General features: G+C 52.0%; 3 protein-coding genes and 1 long non-coding RNA gene across 8 annotated transcripts in view; 2 read left to right on the top strand and 2 right to left on the bottom strand.

Annotated features, from left to right (window-relative positions):
* Positions 1 to 594, bottom strand: part of BCL7C (BAF chromatin remodeling complex subunit BCL7C) — a 48,379-nt gene extending 47,785 nt beyond the window's left edge. The window contains exon 1 of one of the 3 annotated variants that reach the window (XM_049111252.1): positions 345 to 594. In XM_049111252.1, coding sequence (XP_048967209.1) covers positions 345 to 436 — 92 coding nt within the window. In that variant the 5' untranslated portion in view covers positions 437 to 594. The remainder of the gene's footprint in view (positions 1 to 344) is intronic. The other 2 variants (XM_049111253.1, XM_025415897.3) reach the window with 2 other exon arrangements.
* The window catches only part of LOC112640118 (uncharacterized), a 30,476-nt gene extending 28,663 nt beyond the window's left edge, over positions 1 to 1,813 (top strand). For all 3 annotated transcript variants that reach the window (XR_007411210.1, XR_004817011.2, XR_003123852.3), the window contains one exon: positions 1,197 to 1,813. This is a non-coding gene — a long non-coding RNA (uncharacterized LOC112640118). The remainder of the gene's footprint in view (positions 1 to 1,196) is intronic.
* Positions 1,814 to 3,113: 1,300 nt separating this feature from the next.
* Positions 3,114 to 7,186, top strand: CTF1 (cardiotrophin 1). Its single transcript, XM_025415916.3, has 3 exons — positions 3,114 to 3,214; positions 4,424 to 4,542; positions 6,033 to 7,186. Exons 1-3 carry the CDS (start codon positions 3,190 to 3,192, stop codon positions 6,492 to 6,494), a joined length of 606 nt encoding a protein of 201 aa, XP_025271701.1. The 5' UTR covers positions 3,114 to 3,189; the 3' UTR covers positions 6,495 to 7,186.
* Positions 7,187 to 7,933: 747 nt separating this feature from the next.
* Positions 7,934 to 11,984, bottom strand: LOC112679039 (cardiotrophin-2-like). The gene is made up of 3 exons (XM_035717933.2): positions 11,969 to 11,984; positions 9,863 to 9,999; positions 7,934 to 8,392 (listed from the first exon to the last, which is right to left on the bottom strand). Exons 1-3 carry the CDS (start codon positions 11,982 to 11,984, stop codon positions 7,934 to 7,936), a joined length of 612 nt encoding a protein of 203 aa, XP_035573826.1.
* Between the last annotated feature and the right edge of the window lie 6,042 nt (positions 11,985 to 18,026).

The raw sequence follows: 18,026 nt of genomic DNA, 5'->3' as shown, positions 1-18,026 counted from the left end.
GGTGCCTCTAAGGAGAGAGCACGGTTTGGGGCCATGGCTCTGCAGACCCCTGGGGTATACAAGGGAGCAAGGCTGAGGGCCTGGCTGGGGACCATAGCAATGAAGATCCTGGACATACTTGAGGGAGGAGTGTCAAAGCTTAAGGGGGCGGGGCATAAATGAGGGTACGGCTTGGGAACACGCTTTGTAGACCCTAGGGTGTAGCCAGAAGGGGGACAGAGCCCTGTAGCTCCGGGGGGCACACCTAACACCCTGCGGCCACGGCCGGCGAAGGGGAGGTTAGACGCATTTGGGGGAGGAGTGGTCCCGCCGGGTCCCATCCCTGGCCCCCGGGCAGCGCTCACCATCTCCGGACCTTCTCGATGGTCGCCATCACCTTCTTGATGTCATCTTTGGCCCGGCTCCGGGTCTCGGCCCGCACGGTCCGGCCGGCCATGCTGGCGGGACTGGGGCCGAGGCCGAGCCCGCGGCTGGGCCGCCTCCCGTCCGGCGGGCTCAGGCTCGGGCCAGACCCGGGCGCCGCTCTCTCGGCCTGCCGTCCCTCCGGGAGTTGGCCGCGCCCTCCCTCGCTCCCCAACGCCTCCGCGAGTCCCCGCCCCGTTTCCTGCTGCCGCGCCCCGCCCCGGCCCGTCCCCGGAGCGGCCCGGCGGTGCGGGCGGCCAAAGCCCAGGCCTGGAAGCCGGCCGGCCCCGCCCCGACCGGGCCCGCCCCCTCGGGGCGCCCCGACGCGCAGCGCCCCCTACCCGCCGCCAAGAGGGAGGGTTGGGGACAGCTTGGCGCCAGGGCGCGCGCCGCCGGGCCGGGGAGGTGCGTTCAGACCACGTGGGTGCGGGGAGGAGGAGGGGGCGCGAGAGGGTCACTCTCACGGCGAGCGTCTGTGGCGCGGGGGTGGCCCTCGTGCTGCGTGCAGAGCGTGTGTCCAGCCTCCCCTGGCTGTCGCTCCCGCCCTGTCCAGCTCTTCCTCAGCCATTCATTCAGCAGTCTATTCAGAGTGCCCATTTCTGGCCCGATGCTGCAAATATGAGTAGGTCTCCACCCACCAGAATGGCTAAAATGAGAACGACAGACCATATCAAGTGTAGACAAAGGAGTAGAGCAACCAGACCTCTCATGTTCCTGGGGTAGTGAAAATGGATAGAGATGCTTTGGAAAACGGGCAGGTTTTTTTTTTTAATTATTTATTTATTCATTCACAGAGACACAGAGAGAAAGAGAGAGGGGCAGAGAGACAAGCAGGCACCATGCAGAGAGCCTGACGTGGGACTCGATCTAGGGTCTTCAGGATCACGCCCTAGACTGCAGGCGGCGCTAAACAGCTGCACCACCGGGGCCACCCAAACTGGCAGTTTTCTAGAGAAGCTGAGAGAAATGCGTAGGTGTGAGCACCAAGTGATGTGTACTGGAATCTTCATAGCACCGTAGAGCACGGCCTCAAATTGGAAACAGCCCATCAGGAGTAGAGTGGAAAATGAATTGTAGCCTGTTCACACAGTGGACACAGCAGAGAGTGATATCCTGCTACACAGACAACAGGGACAAGTCTCATGAAAGAAATCAGATACAACAGTACGCATTATATGATTCCTTTTATATGAAATTCAAAACAAAACTAATTTGTGGTGTGAGAACTCAGGATAGTGGTCACTCTTGGGAGAGGCCAAAAGGGAGCTCTTGGACTGGTCACATTCAGTTTCTTAATCTGGTAATCTGGTGCTGATCCCCCCACCACCACCAGTACATTTACTCTGAATATTCACCGAACTGTACACTTTTCCCTATGTATATTATATGCTTCAATTAAAAGTTTACTTAAAATGCGTGTGTTTTGGTTGATTTTATTTGAATCTGTTTGCCAGTGTGTGTTGCTCTATGTGTGTGTTTCAAGGGTGTGTGGCTCTTGTCTCTGTGTGTTTTGGTGTGATTATGTCCAGAGGGATTAAGGTATAGGAGGGTGATTATGACCAAATTTCTAGAGCCTAACTGCTCCTGGGAAAATCCCAGCTCTTCATGTCCAGTGACCTTGGACAACTCATTTATCTTTATTCCCTCAACTGTAACATGAGAGTAAGTTAATATCTAATGCAATTCCTGGAGCCATGCCACGCACATAGTAAATGCCCAATAAATATTCACTGTTAATGACTGTGTGATTGTGGCCTCTACCAACAGTCTGGCTTCAGTTGCACCCACTTCCTCTAGTTAATATCTTCTTTTATTCTGGCAATTGTCTGCTCATGGTCACAGGCCTCCTTCCCAGTCCCTTCACTCATAAACCCCATTACCTGCTGTTGTTTATGGTTGCCTCCATAAGACTGTGGGCCCCTAAGGGGGCCAGAGACAACGTATGGATCATCTCTGGGTCCCAGAGCCCAGGACAAGTAGGTGCTTGGGAGCCATTTATGCGTTTAAGTGTGCACAGACCTTTCATCATTTATCTGCACCAGGACAGGGGTTGACATGTCAGTGTGACCCCCTGTACCTGTCTCTGAAGTTTGTTCCTGGGTGAGAATGAAGGTCTATATGCAGTAGATGTGGCTATGTCAGAGGGTTCTCTTACTGCGCCTGGTAAAGTGAAGTGAGCTGATGTATCTCTTTCCCTTTTAAGTGTGACAAGAGAGGGCGAGCAGAAAGTATCTAAGATAGGCCAGGAGGTATTTGTCTGGGCAGGTGTGGCCCAAGCCTGACGGCCCTCCGCGACCTAGCCTCTCTCGCACCCAGCTTCCCCCTTCCCCCTAGACAGGAGGGACGACCAGCACATTCCGGTCTTGCCAGCTCCACCCTCTCTTATCAAGCCCTCTCCTCCCACCCCCACCCCTACCCCCACCCCCTGCCTGCTTTCTCCAAAAAGAAGCTCGGTCACTAAGCCTTGCCTCAGGTCAGAGCCTGAGCCTCCTCCTCTCGCCGGTACAGGGCTGCCTCCCAGGCCCCAGCACACGCAACCTCAAGGTTTTGAGCCCACTACGCAGACAACCTGCCAACCCCCCGCCGGCCCCTTTCCTGACTGGGCAGCGCACGGAAGGAGCTGAGCTCAGAGCCAAGGAATCCTGCCTGGGGCGGGCGGTGGGGGGGGGGGGATTGTTTGGGGTCTGAGCCCTGATTGGCTGCGCCCGGGCCACGCCCCTACCCCTTTCCCCATCTCCCCCTTCGGAAGGGGGGCGTGGAGGCAACCGGGAGCAGCCTGGGGCCAGCATGAGCCGGAGGGAGGGAAGTCTGGGTAAGGGGCTTAAGGGCGAGATGCCGAGTGCCCGAGGGGAGCAGGGGTCAGAAGGGCTGGAAGCTTGGGGTCTGGGTCCCCGCCACCCCCGGGTCCGGGAAGGGAGCGGCCCGAGCTGGGGAGAGCAGGGCCCTGGTGTCAGGTAACGAGCCGGTGAGCTATGGGACAGGACAAGCGCCAGAGTTTAGCAGAGGCCTGGGCTGTGACTTCAGGGACTTGGGCTCAGGGTTTAGATCACAGGTTCGAGTACACCCTGAGAGAGAGGACTGGGGTCGCAGCTGGGGCTGGACGCCTGAATCCTCTGAGTATTGAGAAAGAATCCAACTGGGGACCAGAGGAAGGATAGAGTTAGGGAAGGAAGTCTTTGGGCCACAGGAGCTAATGAGTGACAACAGGAGACGAAAGTCGAGGCTGTTAAGAATAGAGCAAGCGGTGGGAAACTCAGGCGCGGGGGCGGGGGGCGGGGGACGGGGGGGAAGGACGGGGGCGGGGCGGGAGTTGCTGGGCCGGGACTACAGTCCCCAGTATGCCTTGGGCACACGCGCTGGGCATCTCGGAAAATGTAGTCATCCTTCCGGGGCTCCACCCCCTAGTTTGCACTAAGAAAGGCTAGTCATTGATGCTGCAGGTGCCCAGCCCAGCGTCTTGCAGAGACGGTCCATCCGGGAGAAAATGGGACTTCAGTCTCCCAATCTGTAGGATGGGCTTAAAGGAGCATTCTGATTTGAAGTTCTGTGCTTCAGTGATGGTAAATTTCACCAACAATCAGTGAGGTATGGAGATATGTGAAACCTTACCTCAAAGGGCTCCCAGGCTGAAGCAGATGCACCCAGATAAAAGAGCAATAAAAAAAAAAAACTACCTTGGGAGTGTGAACAAATGGCCTTAAGTAAAAGGAAAAAGTTAATTTAGGGGAGGGGTGAATCTGGAGGCCACACTGAGAAGGCAATATTTGAATTTGGCTTTAATAGGATTTCAACAGTGATTTGGAGTATACATATCAGGCAGGACAACTGTTTGGCAAATGTCCGGTTTGGTAAATGTTGGCCTCATTTACCATCACTTGAAATGGGACAGAGGCTGCCTGGCTTAAAAGTTGGAGAATTCAAAGCAGAACTTCTGGATTCAGGAAGGAAGAGCTAGCCTGGAAGAAATAGTCAAGGAGCAGGGGTTTGGGCTGCCCTCATTCATTCCCCTTTTCACCACCAGAAGATCCACAGGCTGACTCTTCCATCTCACCCCTTCCCCACTTGGAGGCCAAGATCCATCAGACACACAGCCTCGCCCGCCTCCTCACCAAATATGCTGAGCAGCTGCTCCAGGAATATGTGAGTGGGAATGGGAACGAGGGTGCCAGGGGCCTGAGGAATGGGGAAGTACAGATCACAGAGGTTCCTGACCACCCATTTCTCCAACCTCATTTCCCAGATGCAGAAATTGGGGCTCCTGGCCATACAGCAAACTGGAGGACCCTCTCTGTGCTCCAAATGCCCCTCTCTCTGTCTCAGCTTGGAGGTTCCCCCCACAGTGCCTTAAGGCAGAAGCTGAGAGAGTGAAGAGAATTCTGGTCTGGGAGTCAGGAAACCTAGGTTCCAGGCTCTCTATGATCTTGTCACCTCCCCTCCATGGGCCTTGGTCTCCCCAACTATAAAAGGAGACAGTTTAACAAGATGAGTTGTGAACTCTTCTACCTATGCTATGCAGAGAGACCAAGAAGGAGTTTCAATCTGGAGCAAAAGTTCCAGGCCAAGAGGGGACTTTTACAGAGGAGGAGGATCTGTCAATAGCTTTGGTCGGGCATAGGGCCCTGCCCAAGAAAGGAGAGTATTTCCATCAGTTACTCTGGCGTAATGGAAGAAGGGTGTGGTTTTGAGTCAAATAGACTTGTAGACCTGCTAACTTGCTGTGATGTTGGGTACTAATGATAAAATGAAAAAATGATGATGTAACAATCATGAAAGTGGGATAATAGAACTAGCTTTATAGTTCTATGAACTTTGGTTCAGAATCCAGCACTGTCCTTTCCTAGATGGATGACCTAGGGCAAGTCAATTTACCTCTCAGCTTCAGTATCCTCATTTATAAAATCAGCGGCATCATAATCACCATAACCATTATTGGAAAGATTAAGAATAATGTGTTTAAAGCAGCAAGCATGCCTGAACCAGAGACAAGATGTTAGCAAAAAATAAATGGTATTGTTGTAGATTTTTACAAATTACCAATCTCCTTCATCTTTAATTTGTTCATTCATATATCAGTTATTCATTGAGCCCCTACTGTGTGCCAGGCAGGTGCAGAGGTGGTAGCGGATGGGAGGAGAGAGCGAAACAGGTCGAGTTTCTGCAGTATCTGTGTGATTCTCAGGAGATCCCTGATAGAAAGACTGGCTGGGGATCTGATCCCCCATTTTACAGATGACAAGACTGAGACTCAGAGAAGGGAAATGGTTTTGTATGAAACTGCACAGCTAGCAAATGGGGGAGACCGGATTTTCACCCTGATCTGTAAGATAGCATTAATAAAATCGCTAACGTTTGTTGCGCCCTTCCGGTGGGCCAGGATTTGCCTGAACCATTTCAACGTGCTCCTAACTATCCTAATGAAGTTCAGACTGTTACCTCCATTTTAGAGATGGGTGTAAAGCCCACTTATTTTGTGGTTGTTTTGTAGTACCTCAAACACAACAGCTGTGTTGGGAGGAAGGCGTCATTTGAAAGCGGGGAAACTGAGGCTCCAGAGAGATAGAGGAGCGGAGAGCGCAGGGGTTCCGTCGCTCCTCGCGGGGGCTCCCCCCTGACTGCCTGTGTCTCCGCAGGTGCAGCACCAGGGAGACCCCTTCGGGCTGCCCGGCTTCTCGCCCCCGCGGCTGCCGGTGGCCGGCCTCAGCGCCCCGGCTCCGGGCCACGCGGGCCTGCCCGCGGCCGAGCGGCTGCAGCTGGACGCGGGGGCGCTGAGCGCGCTGCCGCCGCTGCTCGACGTGGTGCGGCGCCACCAGGCTGAGCTGAATCCGCGCGCGCTGCGCCTGCTGCGGCGCCTGGAGGACGCGGCGCGCCAGGCCCGGGCTCTGGGCGCCGCGGTGGAGGCCGTGCTGGCCGCGCTGGGCGCCGAGACCCGGGGGCCCCGGCCCGAGCCCGCCGTCGCCGCCGCCGCCGCCGCCACCGACGCGGGTGTCTTCCCTGCCAAGGTGCTGGGGCTCCGCGTGTGCGGCCTCTACCGCGAGTGGGTGAGCCGAACCGAGGGCGACCTGGGCCAGCTGGTGCCCGGGGGCCCGGCCTGAGCGCGGGGCGCGGGGCTGAGCTCGCTGTCCGCTCGGCGGCCGTCTCCGTCTCTCTGTCTCTGTCTGTCTCTGTCTGTCTCTGTCGTCTCCCTTCGCTTTGTAAGCGCTCCGTGTCTCCTCCATCGGACCAACTTGCGTTTGTGACTTCTAAGTCCCTTGCTTTCTTGCTTTCCCCCTCCTCTTCCCCGTCGCTTGGGCCTGCCTCCCCCTCTCTTTGACTCCCCCTTTACCCGTCTCTGGGGGGGCCTCTTTGTCTCCCCTTTTATCCATCCTTCGGCTTCCCCGGGCCCCACGTGAGCAGGCGTACCTCTCAGCCTCATCTCCAGGAGGGAACCTCTCATCAGCTTTGTTTCCCTCAGTGCCTCGCTCTGGCCTTTGCAGGCTGGCAGGGGACTTGCCTGCCAGCCCTGGTTGGAGGGCTACTCCAGACAAATTTCAGCCACTTGCCCGCAGCGTCACTCCGCCTGTTGCACCCTGGCTCCCCGATCCATCCGGGCCCCTTGGGTGGGCCCTGCTTGCTTCCCCCTTGGATGCCCTTCCCCTCCTCTGCCCCATCCCTACCCCTCCCCTGCCTCCCCACCCAAGCCAGGTCTATGGAGAGGAAAACCAACACCTTAAAAGAGTTTTATTTCTGAGAATAAATTAATTTTTTGTAAATAAAATGTTTAAAAATAAAAAGAACACTAAAGTTACCAGTATATATAGTTGTTGATAATGGGGAGACATTTGAGGAGAATAGGATCCTTGGGGCACAGCTGATGCCCCCGCTATACCCGAAAGCCGCAGTATAAATAGGAGATTCACAAATGCCCCCAGGACAAGGATATCAGTCACTCTAGAACAGGAAGTAGATGTGTCCTGAGCAGGAAACATCTGCACCAGTCCTTGTTTTTTCAACTGGACTTCCATTGATCAGGAAGTGAAGTCCCTCAAGATGAAAATTGGAACAGTGGCGGTAGTCAGGGAGGTAGACTAGGGGAGGCAATGAACTCCAGCAAGAAGGGAGGCCTCTCTGCTTGGAAAGCCCATAGCTTCATACAGGAAGTGAGGTAGAGACAAGAAGGCAGCCCTTGGACCTCCCAAAAACTTACAGGAAGAGGAAGAAGACCAACTGTCCTCTCCCTGTGGAGTGGGAAGTGAAGCCTCTTCAAAAAGGCACTTTTTTTCCACCCAAGATGTGGAGAACCAGGACCACTGGATTGAGAATCCACAAAATGGTATCTGTAGAGTCCCACCCAGATCTGGATGGGAGGCCATAGGACCTAGGCAGGAAAGGCCGGGGCAATAGAGACAAGAGGCCTGGTTCCTAGGAAATGCTCCCAAATATACATGCCCTGTCTGCTAGACAAGACGTGTCTCCTTTCTAGCCAAGAAGCAAGCCAGAAAAAGAGTAATTGGGAAAGAAGTATTACAGCCTCTGACAGGAAGTCCTGCCTCCTCTATCCAGGGTATTTGGCTTTGAGCAGAGCCAAGTCCCTCACAGCTCTGTCCGTCCACTGGCCGTATTCCCGGGTCACTACATAGCCTCGACATTTCCTCTCAAAGGCTGAGGCCCCAAAGGGGACAACCCCAAGAGTGTCCTCTTCTGGGGGGATGGGCAGGCCCAGGGCAGTCATGATGGCAGCCATGTTGCCCAGCAGGCCTTGGGCCCTGAGTCTTGCTGCCCCAAGCTGAGCCAGCAGGATAGGACTGCCAGGGTTCAGGTCTCTCTGGTCATCCCCCACGAGCTGGAGGTGCTGGGTCAAGGCCAGGAAGGCCCCCTGGGCATGGCCCAGCCGCTCCTCGTCATCCAGGGCATGCCAGATCTTGAAAGAGACAGCGGCAGGAGGCAGGCTGCTGAGCTGAAGCTCAGGTGCTGAGAAGCCAGGGTCGCTGAAGGGGCTGCCCTGGTACTGGAGCTGTATGAGAGAGACAGACAGGAATGCAGACTAATTCCTGGGGCTCCCCCTGACTTCACATCTGTCTTCTATAAGACTGGCATCTTCCCAGGGGGTGTTGGTGGCCATCTCCTAGCACAGAGCCCGGCCTCTGTTAGGTTCCAGGTTCCTGTACAAGTTGTACAACTTTGAATCACAGCTTCCATAATTCCCATGCATCAGCATTATTGTGCCAGTGATAAGAAGTCATATATATAAGGCACTTAGCACAGCACCTGGCATACAATAGGGCATGATAAGCCACTGTTTATAATATATTAATATCATGATGCTATGATTATATTATTTATTATATACTATTTTCACTCTAGATAATTGACAATGTGGTTATAGTCTATATGGTTCCTTTCTATTTATAGCATTTAGTCATTTATGTTTATTAATTTTATTATAATCTTTAATAAATAATTCTTAATATTATTAAATTTAGTTGAGTGCCTTCTCCATTAAACTTCTTGCTTCCACAAACCTAAACCCATGGAATCTTGGTGCATCCTGATAAATCCCCAAATGAATAGACCACCTGGTCCCATGTCCCTATTTCACAGGTGTGCCCAAAAGGGTGCCCAAAGCTACCCAAGGAATGGTGGCATCTATGGGACTAGAAACTAGATTTAGTAACTTCACATGGTCCTGGAATATAGTACAGCAGAGGAATCACAAACCCCAGGGCTTCTAGGGGCCAAGCAGATTGTGTAACTTGGGGAAGAAAGCAGAACTAAGATGGGATGAGGAGGGGGGCCAGGAGGGTCCCTGGGCCTGTTGTAGACAGGCCGTCATGTTCATAATTTGAACAAGTATTTCATGGCCCAAACAGAAAACATCTGTGGGTCAGATTCAGCCTGGGCTGCTAGTTTGAACTTCTGGACAGTGTGGGGGGTGGGAGAGGATTGGCATCTAATGCCACAGACCTGGTTTAAAATCCTGGCACTGCCAGTGATGAGCTGTGTGACCTTGAGCAAATTATTCACCCTCTCTAAGACTCAGTTTGCTCAACTGGATTCTAATTCCATCTCTCAGAACTGTTTGAAGAGTCAGCAATATAACGGGGATGAGTGCCTAGTGCCAGCATGTGGCTCCAGTAAGCACCCGGCACAAGGTGGTTGGAGAAGTCATCATAACCCTGTAAAGTCTTTCTCTGCATGGGCTGTCTTTGAATCTTGTAACAGTCCTGAAAGATGAGCAAACGCAGGATCACAATTCCATTTTGCAGATGAGGAAGCTGAGACGGAGAGAGAGAAGGAATGACTAGCTAAAGGTCACCAGCCATCAGTGACAGTGTTTGAGTGAGTCTCTAGTTGACAGAGCTCCTGTACTCTCAAACTCAGAGAAGAGCTTTCTCCTGGCTTTGCTCTGCTTCCCCTACCCGGGGCTGGGCCAGGAGGGCAGTGTCCCTCTCCCCTCAACCGCTGCTGGCGCTGTGTCACTCACGTAAGTCTGCAGCAGTGTTGATGTATTCTTCTGCATGTAGAGGGCCAGGCTGTAGGCTTGACTGATGGGCTCTGCTGGGGAGACGGGGGCCCCCGGCCTGGGAGGTGGCAGCAGCAGGGTCAGCAGGCAGAGCGGGGCTGGCAGAGGGAATCAAAGGTCATATCAAATCCCCGAGCCTGCCTGCTGATTCATTGATTCTTTGTCACAACTCCTCAAATGGGCACAGTCCTTGTGGCCTGTAATGATTTGGTGTATCCAAGTCGGGGCAGCATCACCCTGTAAGTAGATTATTTCCAGCCCAGACATTCCCCTGAACTCCAGACCCGATCTATTCAGCTTCCTGCTTGACATTATTGGATATTAATAAGCATCTCAACTCAAAATATCCAATACTCAACTCTGGATTCCCCTTCCACACTCCTCCCACAGTCATCCCCATCTCACACAAGGGTGCTTCCATTCTTCCAGTTGCTCAAAACCTGGGGTCCTCTTTGGTGCCTCATTCTCTCTTGCTCTCCACATTCACCCCCACAGTAAATCCCATCGGCTCTGTCCTTAAAAGGTAGTCAGCACAGCTCTGTGTTTCTTGATCTGAGTGCTCATGACACGGATACGATCACTTTGTGAAAATTCATGGAACTGTACACTTTATAAGTTGTGTCCTTTTCTGTTTGTTCTTTTTAATAAAAAGTTGTAAAAGTTGAAAAGCTGTATCCAGAATCTACCCACTTCCCCCCTCCTTCCATTGCCATCACCTGAGTCCCAGCCACCAACCCTCTCACCTGGACTGTTACAGGCAGTAGCCTCCCTGCACCCCGTCTCTGCTTCCACCTTTGCGGCCCAGCCCACAACAATTAGATTCCTCCTGTGCCCTAACACTCCCTCTGCTCCCACCTCACACAGAGGAAGTGTGGAAGCCAAAGCCCTCTGGTGACCTACAAAGGCCTGGCCCCACTGGACTGGCCTCCCATCCCATTCCTCCTCAGGCCCTGCCAGGACCAACCCCAGACCTTCCCAAGGCTGGCCCCTTCTTGTACTTCAGGCCTCCACTCAGATAAGCTGTCCTGACCATATATCAAAAACCCCTTCCCCCTCCCTGATTTATAGTCTTCAGAGACTTTTGCTATTTTGTTTATTTATTTATTTGTCTGCTTGTTTGTTACTGTCTCTCCCCCTAGAATGTTGGCTCCAGGAAAGAGGAGACCTCCCCTGATTCATTTGTTGCTGGTTCCCCAGCACCTAGCACAGAACTTAATAAATATTTGTTGCATGACTGAGTGCTGCCGTAAACAGCCATATCACAGATTCTTTGGGCACTTTTGAAAGTGGGGATATGCCCATTTTAAATTTGAGTAAAGGCTGCGAATTGTCCCCTTACAGGTCAGGGCCAATTATATTCCCAGCATAAGGCTGGGGGATGGTTACCTAAGGTCACCAGCAGGAAGCAATGGAGATGAGAGGCAAATCTGATGGCCTCCATTGTTCCCCTTTCTACGTTTCTGAGTTCCCTAAGTTCAGAACTTAAGAGAAGGCTGACAGTGAAGGCCCATTCATTCATTCCAAAAATTGGCTCGGTCCACTCACCTTCTATCACACTGACACTATAATTCACTTACTTTTAAAAAAGATTTTATTTATTTGGCAGGGGAGAGAAAGAGAAAGGACACAAGCCGTGGGGAGGGGCAGAGGGACAGGGAGAAGCAGACTCCCCACTGAGCCCCGACGGGGGACTTGATCCAAGGACCCTGGGATCATGACCTGAGCTGAAGGCAGACGCTTAACCGACTGAGTTGCCCAGGTGCCCTGTAATTTGCTTACTTATGACGATGATGTGTATTGTCTGTCTGCAGAATGAAATCCCCATGAGGCCGTAGATTTTTGTCTGTTTGTTCACTGCTGTATCAAATGTGCATAATAGGTGGTCAGTAATTCTTCTTGAATGAATGAATGAATGAATGAGTGAGGAATGAAGCCTTCTGTGTGTAAGGATTTGGAGGTTCCTAGCATTCAAAGATGGCCAGGCACAGGATTTCGAAGGACCAGAGAACCTAGTGAGTAGCCCCCCTCCTGGTCTCTAGGCTCTGGCACTCCATCCCCCGCACTCACCTAGCTGATAGCTCATGCTCTCTCCTTGGCTCCTTCTTCTCTCCAGGCTCAGGATCCTTCTGGGGCACCTGTCCTCCCACCCCTCAGGTGGCTTTATACCTGAGCTGAGTGCTGAGGCCGCCCAAGGAGGGAAGGAGTCACACCCTAGGGTGTGTGTGTGTGTGTGTGTGTGTGTGTGTGTGTGTGTGTGTGAGGGGGGGGGGGCACAGGTGCAGAAGTTCCAGAAACAAGGGACAGGCAAGGAAGGGGACACTGAGGTGACACCCTAGTCCCCAACAGTCCCCAAACTCGACCTTAAACCCTGGTTGCTAGGAGGGAGGGGTCAAGGCTGGGAGGGGATTATCGGGGGACAAAGGGGCCGCCCTGCTCCCTGCTGCTCCGCACGTCCTGGGATCCAGTTTCTTGTGAGGAGGCGGCCTCCTGCTCCGCCCCACTGGGACCCAGGCATTGGGCCCTGGCTTCCCTAGGAGTTTGGAAAAGGAATGGGAGTGGTGGCATGTGAGCAACATCACCCACAACCAAGGTACGCCCTTAGACACAGCAGCATGCACACGTCTACACACACACACAACACACACACACACACAGAGGCATAGACACATACATTGGCACACGGGCACACACCAGACGTGAGCACTTCCCTACCTTAATTCATTTAAGCAGTACTGGTGCCTACTATGTGCTGGGCCCTGTTCCAGGTGCTGGGGTAGAACCAAGAACAAGCTAGACAAAAAGCCCTGCCCTCGTGGACCTGACACCCTCGGGGACTCAGCCTGCACGTGTGCGGAATCACACACGCCCTGCCAGGCCTGCACGTGTTACAGAGGCACAGTGCACACGTGTCCCCACTGACACATGCAGACATGCAAACACATAGCCACACCCAGAGGCCCCACCAGAAGTACACGCGTGAAGCAGACACATACATACGTGGGGTGTGCACACATCATGGTCACATGCACACACAGACACACCTGTGGCTGGAGGTCAGGAATCCTGAGATCTTGCCATGTCTTAGTCCCTGCTATCCTGGAAGATCTTGGGCCAGTGGCTGCCCTCTGCCCAGACACAGCACATACAGACCACAGACACATACCTAAGGCCCTTTCTACCTGGGGAAGACTTGTGGCAGAGGAGGAGATGGGGAGATTGGTGCTGGGTTCTGATCCTTCTTCAAAACTTTGCCAGTCTCTCTATGAGGGGGCAGTTCAGTTCTCAGTCCCTGCCCACTCACTGGGTCAGAGTGCTCAGTCAGACCCCCACCCCACTTCTATGGATGGACTACTGCTCTACCTTCCTCCCTGGTGTGGAGAAAGAAGGCCCACACCCTTCCTGCAAAGGCAGGAGATACATCTGTTCATTCATTCACCCATGTATGCATTCAGTGGGCAGATACTAACGGAACCTCTTCTGTGTGCTGGTACCAGGGTGGATGTAAGATGGGCCGGGTCCTTGCTTCACAAGAGTACACAGTCCAGAGGGGGAGAGCAATAACAAAGGTGTGAGCTGATAAAAACAAAATGTCCTGAAGCAACAAAGTGCTGAGAAGAAGCCAACATAGGTTGCTGTGATTTACTGGGGAAGCAAGGAGATTTAATAAGGAGCTTGAGGCCCAGAGAGGGATAGCTACTTACCTGGAGTCACACAGCAAGGACAGAACTGATCCTAGACTCCTGCCCCCCAGCTCGGGACCAGATCTGGGGTGTCTCTGATCTGAACTGTGAGCTAAAGGAGGGAAGAGTTTGAAGGAAAGATGGGTTCTGGGGTAGGTAGGGGATCCTAAATGAGATCTCTGAGGTGGGGGGGGGGCTGCCAGGGCTGCTAGAAAGGGCCTGTGCTGGGCAGCAGTGATGTCAGAGGATTAGACTAGGCCCTTTGAGTGGGTGCACTGAGGCGTAGGCCAGGCTAGGTGGTGAAGGGGGAGGTGGTGGAGGAGGAGGAGGGCAGGAAGGGAGGAGGGCAGGAGGGAGGCAGATACTCGATCTGGTGCTATTCACAGGTAGACGGTGGACGTGGGGCTGGGCCTCACCCCAGAGGGCAGGCTTACCCTCACCCAACTCCACTGCCTCCTACCTCTCATGGGGGCTTCACTTTCTCTCTCATTGGATCCCTAGGTACCCTTCACAGCTGGAGGGATTGGCCCCCAACCCAGGCCCTGATTTATCCCAAGACATCTGTCTTGGTAAAGGTCATCAGCTCTGCCACCCTGACTGTCCCCACCTCACAGCCCATCTGTCTCCATCTCTGTAGTATCACCAGAAGCTGATGCTGTTCGTTGCCATCCCCAGATGAAGCTCCTTTGCTCTCCCATTATCTGCACCCCGTCTGTCCCCAAGGTGGTTGGACACCACAATGACCAAGCAAGACCCACAGATCCACCAGTGATCTGCCCATATGTCCTAATCCAGTCCCAACTCGGCCCTTTGCAACCTTGGGAATCCAGCCAAACTTGGCCTCTGCTTCCTGAGCAGCCCAAGGCCTGAGGAGGAAGGCCAGGGGAGTAGGTATAACAAGCCCTGTCTTAGGAGCAGAGGCTTCTGGTAGGTTAGGGTGTTGGATTAAAAACCAGGAGAAAGTGAAGTTAGAGCCAGCAGGGCTGTCCTTTATCCAGAGGTTACACTCTGAATTCTCATTCTGTGACCTGAACTTCCCAAAGACATAACACATAAACAGAGTCTAATCAAATGAGCAGACTCTGCCAAAAAGAAAACTTACCCAGGGTAGTGACACCTGGGTGGCTCAGGGGTTGAGCATCTGACTTTGGCACAGGTTGTGATCCTGGGGTCCTGGGATGGAGTCCTGCATCAGGCTCCCCCACAGGGACCCTGCCTCTCCCTCTGCCTATGTCTCTGCCTCTCTCTCTCTCTGTCTCTCATGAATAAATAAAATCTTTTAAAAAAGAAAAACTACCCCAAAACTCTACTATATTAAAACTGTGTGATGGAGATAAGGAACTGGACAAGTAGGTTAATGGAACAGAATAGAATAGAAGAAACTGGAATAGACCCATGTATACATTGCAATTTAGGATGTGATAAAAGGGCCATTTAAAATAAGGGAGAATAAGGATAAACCATTAAAATAAAAGGCAAGGTGCTGGGATAGCATAGTCCCTTGAGCGTCCAACTCTTGGTTTCGGCTCAGGTCCTTGATCACAGTGTGTGAGTTTGAGCCCAACGTTGGGCAACAAGATCAACAAGTAGTCTGCTTGAGATTCTCTCTCTCTTCCCCTCTGCCCCTTCAGCTCATGCTCTCTCTCTCAAATAAACAAGTAAATCTTTAAAATGAAATGAAATGGGGATCCCTGGGTGGCGCAGCGGTTTAGCGCCTGCCTTTGGCCCAGGGCACGATCCTGGAGACCCGGGATCGAATCCCACGTCGGGCTCCCGGTGCATGGAGCCTGCTTCTCCCTCTGCCTGTGTCTCTGCCCCTCTCTCTCTCTGTGACTATCATAAATAAATAAAAAATTAAAAAAAATGAAATGAAATGAAATGAAACAATAAAATAAAAGGTATTAGGACAGCTGGAAAGTTATAGGGAAAAGTTTGAATGAGATCCTGTAATGCATGCAACTGGTGTCCCACTCAGATCCCTTTTCTTTCTTTTTTTTTTTTTTAAGATTTTTAAAATGTATTTATTCATGAGAGACACAGAGAGAGAGGCACAGACACAGGCAGAGGGAGAAGCAGGCTCCATGCAGGGAGCCTGACGTGGGACTCGATCCCGGGATCACGCCCTGGGCTGAAGAAGGTGCTAAACCGCTGAGCCACCCGGCTGCCCCAGATCCCTTTTCCTAGCAGGGCACCTATCTCCTGGCTGATAGGACTGCAGGCAACCAAGGACTCATAGCTGCCTCCTCTGTCTGACCAAGGGACACATTTACAGTAAAGGAAATGCAGTGGTGGACACACTGCCATTTGATGTACCATCAAGAAGCTGCTGGCCTCTTAGGATAACGGAACAACCTCTGGAAGGTGAAGCTGAGATGCCAGCATGAAGAGGACACTGCAATGTCTTTTAGTATGCAATATATACCTTAAAGCAATGCTGCTTTATGGTGCTGTGCCCCAGAACATAGGTATATGAGTCTGGAAACCTAGGATTGGAAGCAGGAGTGGCCCTGTTTACCATTACTCCCAGTAACCTCCTTAAAAGAATTGTACTGCCAGCCCTCTAACTTTAGGCCCTGTGTCTAGAGATCACAATTCCCAGAGTAGGAAAGGACATTTCTGCCAGACCATGGAAAGAGTCCCTATTACTTTTGAGCTACATCTGCCACCTGGTCCGTTTGGTCTCCTTATGCCAACAGACCAGCAGACAAAGAAAGGACTTGCCGTACTGGCAGGGTTAATAGATCTCAGTCATCACCAGGAGGTAGGACTGCTGCTATGCAGTGCGGTCAGCAAGAATATGTTTAGTGCTCAGGTAATCCACTGGGATATCTCCAGATAGCCATGCTGAGTTTTAATTGTAAATGGGCAAGTACTATAAGCCATGGCCTGATAGGGCATGGTAACTAGGGACTCAACCCTTCAGATGAGGGCCAGGATCAACCCACCAGGTAGGCTATGGAGACCAGCAGAAATACTAGCTGAAGCCAGGAGTAGAAGGGAAGGGAGGGCTAGAATGAGTGAGTGTCAGAGGAAGGAGATGATGACTATCAGGGGAGGTTGTAGAACTAATTCTCCTCTTCTAAGTTTACCTAGAAATTGTGACCAATCAGGGACGCCTGGGTGGCTCAGTGGTTGAGCGTCTGCCTTTGGCTCAGGGTGTGATCCTAGGATCCGGGATCGAGTCCCACATCTGGCTCCTTGCGGGGAGCCTGCTTCTCCCTCTGTCTGTGTCTCTGCCTCTCTCTATGTGTCTATCATGAATAAATAAATAAAATCTTTAAAAAAAAATGAGTGTGGATGTGAATATTAAAAAAAAAAAAAAAGAAATTGTGACCAATCAGAATCCTGGAGAAATTGTACCTGCATGGAGTGAACTTTACGGGGAAAGCAAGTAGGTGTGAACGGTGCAAAAGTGAACTGTAGTGCACGCTGTGGGTGCCCTGCCAGATCCCTTTACAATAGTACACCCATCGCCCAGCTGCTCCCATCTCTGGATACCTGCCTAGCACTCCTCCTCCTCCTGGCATACCTTGGTCAATGGCAGACTGGCACAGATGTATGAAAGGCCTCACCTCCAGGTGGAACTAACCTGGTAGTACAATTTGGGCTTCAGAGCTTTCTCCAGGATCAAACCAAAGCTAATAAATAAGTGATTAAAGATTTACATGTAAAAGAGATCTCTGAAATTACTAAGCAAAAATATAGAAGAATATTTTATTTTTTTTTTTTTTTTTTTTTTTTTTTTTTTTTATTTACTTATGACAGTCAGAGAGAGAGAGAGAGAGGCGCAGAGACACAGGTAGAGGGAGAAGCAGGCTCCATGCACCAGGAGCCCGATGTGGGATTCGATCCCAGGTCTCCAGGATCGTGCCCTGGGCCAAAGGCAGGCGCCAAACCGCTGCGCCACCCAGGGATCCCTAGAAGAATATTTTAAAAGCTTGGGCTTGAGCATTATTTACAATAGCTAAGACAAGGCAATGACCTAAATGTCCATATGGATGAATGGATAAAGAAAATGTGGTATGGGCATACAATGGAATACTATTCAACCATAAATGAGAGGGAATCCTGATATTTGCAACAACATGGATGGACTTGAAGGGCATTGGCCTAAGTGAGGTAAGTCAGACCAAGAAAGACAAACACTGTATGATCTAATTTATTTGTGAAATCTCAAAAAACCGAACTCAGAAAAAGAGATCAGGGCAGCCCCGGTGGTACAGAGGTTTAGCGCCACCTTCAGCCCAGGGCGTGATCCTGGAGACCGGGGATCGAGTCCTGCGTCTGGCTCCCTGCATAGAACCTGCTTCTCCCTCTGCCTGTGTCTCTGTCTCTCTCTCTCTGTGTCTGTCGTGAATAAATAAATTAAAAATCTTTAAAAAAGAAGAAAAAGAGATCAGATTTGTGTTGTGAGGTAGGATTTGGGAGGGGGGCGGGGAGTGGAG

Source organism: Canis lupus, chromosome 6 (genome assembly GCF_003254725.2).
Source record: "Canis lupus dingo isolate Sandy chromosome 6, ASM325472v2, whole genome shotgun sequence".
Classification (NCBI taxonomy): domain Eukaryota; kingdom Metazoa; phylum Chordata; class Mammalia; order Carnivora; family Canidae; genus Canis; species Canis lupus.
The sequence above is the reverse complement of the archived record's forward strand: the minus strand, read 5'-3'. Positions and strand labels throughout refer to the sequence as shown.